Raw genomic sequence first — 4,602 nt, 5'->3', positions numbered from 1 at the left:
TGCCACTGTCCAAGCTTTGCTCGGCCCCGGCAGATGAACCTCAGGATTAAAGGGTGGGCTCAGTTCAGCGCACGCTGGGTCTCACCTAAAAAATCCACTGCGCAGGCTCGAAGGGTTAATGACCTTTCCCAAATCTTCGCTCGCGAAGACTGGCCATTATATTTTTTATATGCAAGTTTACTAAAATTTTTTCTACTAAATTTAAAGGTCTCCTAAGTATCTAAGGTTTCTTTCCCTTAAACTCTGTAGAAGTAATTGAACATCACAAATTACTTACCAAAGATTAAACTGATAATACTTGTAAAGTTTGCTTCAAAAAAGAGAATGTGTATATACAAAGCAGCCTAACTTCGTCAGTACACAAGGAGGGGAGAAGCTGCACACAGACCACCAACCACACACAAATATCTTACTTCAAACTTATTTTGTGCTGAAAGAAAGTTAAGAGTTACAAGCCTGAAAAACAGCAAGATGCTAAGTAACTTGTCTGATGGGTTCCTTACCATGTAGGGATATATGCATTTCCTCAACATAGAGTATGTCAGCGCTAACAAAATTCCCTTACTGTCTTTATTTATTCCTTGTACTCCCACTGGTTTCCATGTCCAACCACCATACACACCTTTCATGACTGAGACTATCAAAGACCTTTTGATTTATTGGCCTCTATGCACTGTGTAAATCAACAGCTGAGCTAACATATGTACTACAGTTGACTACTTCAAGAGAAGTCCTATGTTAGAAGGGTGAGGTTTCAGTGCTAGAGTCCCTCCTAACACAGGAATAAAGAGAAGGGAAAGGATGGGCTTCCTATCTGTCACATGCACAAAAACATGGGTGATAAATCTGACAGACAACCCTTTTTTTTTCCTTTTTTTAAATTGTTACTTAAAGTTGTATGTCCCTCAAGTAGCCCCTCAAGGGCTACAGGTTGCATGCAGCAACTTACTGTGATTTTGGGCAAAATTTCCCCTTTCATTAGTCACACACAAGTTAAATTAACAGAATCCCAACACACAGGAACAGGTTCAACATTTACTTTAAAAAAAGACAAAAATCAGAGTTCTCTCGCATGTTTTTGCACGTATTGCTTGCAAATAAAATTATTATTCCAGTCAGGAGATACTGAGATGTATAGAAACTATGGCTTCAAAAAGAAGCTTGATCCTCAGTTGCTAGAAGTGAACCACCTCTCCTCAACACTCAGACCTCAACTGACAAACAGAAGTTTCCATTTCTGTTCTCATGCTCTTTTGTAAGTATCACAGATGCAAATAAGATGCTACCAAGAAACAAGCTTAAATTGAGTTTAGGTTGCACTCCCTTCCAAACCTAAGAAAACAGAGTCATGAAGAAAAATTGTTTTCATGAAGAAAACAGAATTAGGCAATATAGAAATAATGTCCTCAAAAAGGCATCCACTACTCCAATAAAGCAAGACAATCTATTTTCAATTTTTTTTTTCCTTTGTGGAAGTAGGACTAGCACAATAATTTGAGATTTATGGTAGTAAATACTTGAAGTGTTCTTAAACAAGAACATATACCAATTGTATTAGGAAAAAAAAAATTCCAAAGTATGTTAAAAGCAAGAAACAGCTTTAAAAGCAGAGGTATAAGAGCACCTTAGAATTATACACTGATGTGAAATCAGTTGCTAAAAGAAACGTGGTTACATAAGAACACAAGAGGTATTAAACAGTTTAGAATTCACCATTGATTTGGTGGAGATAGGGGAAGAGCAGAAACTTACCACATCCTAATAGAATCTCACATTAGGAATTCCTGTCACTGAAATATTATAGATTCTGGAAAAGGGAAATTTATGGCCTTGCAGAAGATTTAAAAATGCAATGGAAAGGGAAAATATTTTGAAAAACAAAACACAGTAATCAAGAGCTGTTGGTCATAGAATCATCTAGATCAAAGATGACCTTAGAGTTCAATGGATCAACAGCGTGTTTATGTGAAGGAGTCCTTATTCACTAAGTTCAGTGAAGATAATTCTTCTTCCAAGGTTCTCAGATGAATCACAGATTTGGAAAGTGATTTGGTCTCGAAGGGACCTTCAAAGACCATTAATTCACTTCCCCTGTCATAGGCAGGGACATCTTTCACTACACCAGGTTGCATAAAGGCCTGCCCAACCTGGCTTTGAATTCTTCCAGGCATCCACAACTTCTCTGCGCAAGTTGTTCCAGTGTCTCACAACACTCATTGTTAAAAATTTCTTCCTTGCGTCCAATCTAAACCTACCATATAAGCCATTACCCCTTGTTCTGTCACTTCAGGTCTTGGTAAAAAGTCTATCTTCCTTATAAGCATTTCTAAGAACTGAAAGGCCACAATAAAATCTCCACAGAGCCTTTTCTTCAGGTTTAACAACCCCAACCCTCTCAGACTTTCTCTGTAGGAGAGGTGTTCCATCCCTCTGACCATTTTCACGGTCCTCCTCTGGACCTGCTCTAACAGGTCCATCTCCTTCTTCTACTGAGGACCCCAGAGCCGAACACAGGACTGCAGATGGGGTCTCACAAAAGCAGACTGGAGACAGGAGAATCACCTCCCTCAACCTGCTGTCCCTGCTTCTTTTTAAGGAGTTCGGGATATAGTTGGATTTGTAGGATCCACACTGCTGGCTCACATAAAATTTTTCATTAGTTCCCCAAGTCTTTCTCTGCAGAGCTGCTCTTGCTCCATTCATTCCCCAGTCTGCACTGACATTGGGAATTGCCTGGACCCAGGTGCAGGATCTTGCACTTGGCTTTGTTGAACCTTGAAGTTCACATGGGCCCACTCCTCAAGTCTCTCAAGGTTTGCATGGCAACTCTTTCCTCCAGCATATCAGCTGAACCGCTCAGCTTGGTGGTACCTGCAGATTTTCTGAGGGCATACTCAATCCCACTGTCTATGCTATGGACAAAGATAGTGATCAGCATCAGTCTCAATACCTTTGAGGGACACCACTTTCTACTGATCTTTGTTTTGACACCAAGACATTGACTACAACTCTTTAGATGTGGCCATCCTACTGGTTCCCCATCCATCAAAGAGTTCATCCATTAAACTCCTATCTTTCTAGCTCAGAGACAGCGATGGGGTGTGAGATCAGGTTGTGCTGTCTGCAGTAGACAGAAACAAAGTTTGAGAGACAGACAGGTATATTTGTACCTTGCTACTCACTTTCTAGATTTCTAAGATAGCAGTAATTCAAACATAGGCCACATTTTAGTCATTTTGAACCTAATTCTTTACAATAGATCAATGCTCAAGATTATTAATTACTGCCATGGAAATAGCTAAAGGTAACCAGAGGGACTTGTCAGAAGAGAGTGGCACGGAGGAGAAAATACATAAGAGACTTGACAGCTACTGCTAATGAGGGAGACAGTCACCTCTCATACAAGAAAACCGACATAATAGAAGCTTTTGCATGAATTTGTCTAGTGAGCAATGTTTATAAAAACAGCAGCTTAAAAAAGAGACTCAGCAGATGCACCTCCTCCTTTCCACCCTCTGACTGCTTACTAAAAACAGGCTTTGCCTTGACTGCAAGGGAGTCAACACAGGCAAGAGATTCATTTCCTTGCTGGAGGACCACAGCAGCATCATGACACAGAGGACCTGTAGAGGACCTGGCGCACGCCAGTGCCTCCACTCGAACAGCCACCGGCGGAGGTTCCTCACCGTGCACACGAGCCCCGTTTCGCCCCACACCGCCGGGCAGGGGTGCCCCGCTCCCCGAGGAGGACAGCGCCCTGAGCAGCCGGCAAAGCGCTCCGGGGGAGGAGGAGAAAACGAAGCCGCCGCAAGCCGCCTCTCGCCGGAGGGCGCCGGCTCACGGGGCCGCTGCCGTGCCCGGCCGGCACCTCTGCACCGCCCGGGCTGCCGACCCTCCCCGCCGGGTGGGAGAGAGGGCCGGCACCGCTCCAGCCCCGCCGGGGCAGCTCCCGCTCCCGCCCCCGCCCGCGGGCTCCGAGCGCGGCCGGCGCGGGAATGGCGGGAGGACGCCGTTACCTTCGCTCTTGCCCAGGATGCGGCAGCAGAGGTTCTGCAGCAGAACGTTGGGGGATTTTTGGTCCGGAGTCGCCATCGCCGCGCGGGAGGCAGGAGGAGGTGCGGGGCAGAGGGAGCGGACGGCAGGGCCGGAGGCACGGCGGAACGGCGGAGGGAAGTAGGGAGAGGGGCGAGGACGCGCCGCCCGCTCGGCAGCGCAGGGACCCGGCGACACCTCCCGTTCCTGCCGTCGCCTACGGCGCCATTTTAACGGGACCCGCCGAACGCCGCAGCGGCGGCCACAGCGCCCACAATGCCCCGCGCGCCCGGAGCGCTCCGCGCGGCGGTTCCGGGGCAGGCACCGCCCTGGAACGTCCCCCGAATTCCCCGGAATGGAAGTAGAACGTTCCCGTTCTGCAACATCTTTCCGTCGGCCTCTCACCTGTCCCTCAAAAACTCTGATGTCACATTCCATCAAAGCAAAAATCCACTTCAACATAAATCTTTAACAAGTGGAGAAGGTGGAGGCCTTCTGAGGCCTTCACGGGCAAAAGAGAAAACAGTCCTTGATGAAGGGTTTACAGAGGATCTAAGGCATGGGATTGCA

General features: G+C 46.3%; 1 protein-coding gene across 2 annotated transcripts in view; it reads right to left on the bottom strand.

The window, feature by feature from the left end:
- The window catches only part of TUBGCP3 (tubulin gamma complex associated protein 3), a 57,597-nt gene extending 53,321 nt beyond the window's left edge, over positions 1 to 4,276 (bottom strand). For both annotated transcript variants that reach the window (XM_017817386.1, XM_017817385.1), the window contains exon 1: positions 4,017 to 4,276. In XM_017817386.1, coding sequence (XP_017672875.1) covers positions 4,017 to 4,092 — 76 coding nt within the window. In that variant the 5' untranslated portion in view covers positions 4,093 to 4,276. The remainder of the gene's footprint in view (positions 1 to 4,016) is intronic.
- Positions 4,277 to 4,602: the final 326 nt, after the last annotated feature.

The sequence above is a fragment of the Lepidothrix coronata genome, unplaced genomic scaffold (genome assembly GCF_001604755.1).
Source record: "Lepidothrix coronata isolate B3197 unplaced genomic scaffold, Lepidothrix_coronata-1.0 Scaffold60, whole genome shotgun sequence".
Taxonomy (NCBI): domain Eukaryota; kingdom Metazoa; phylum Chordata; class Aves; order Passeriformes; family Pipridae; genus Lepidothrix; species Lepidothrix coronata.
This window is presented reverse-complemented; position numbering and strand designations above follow the sequence as displayed.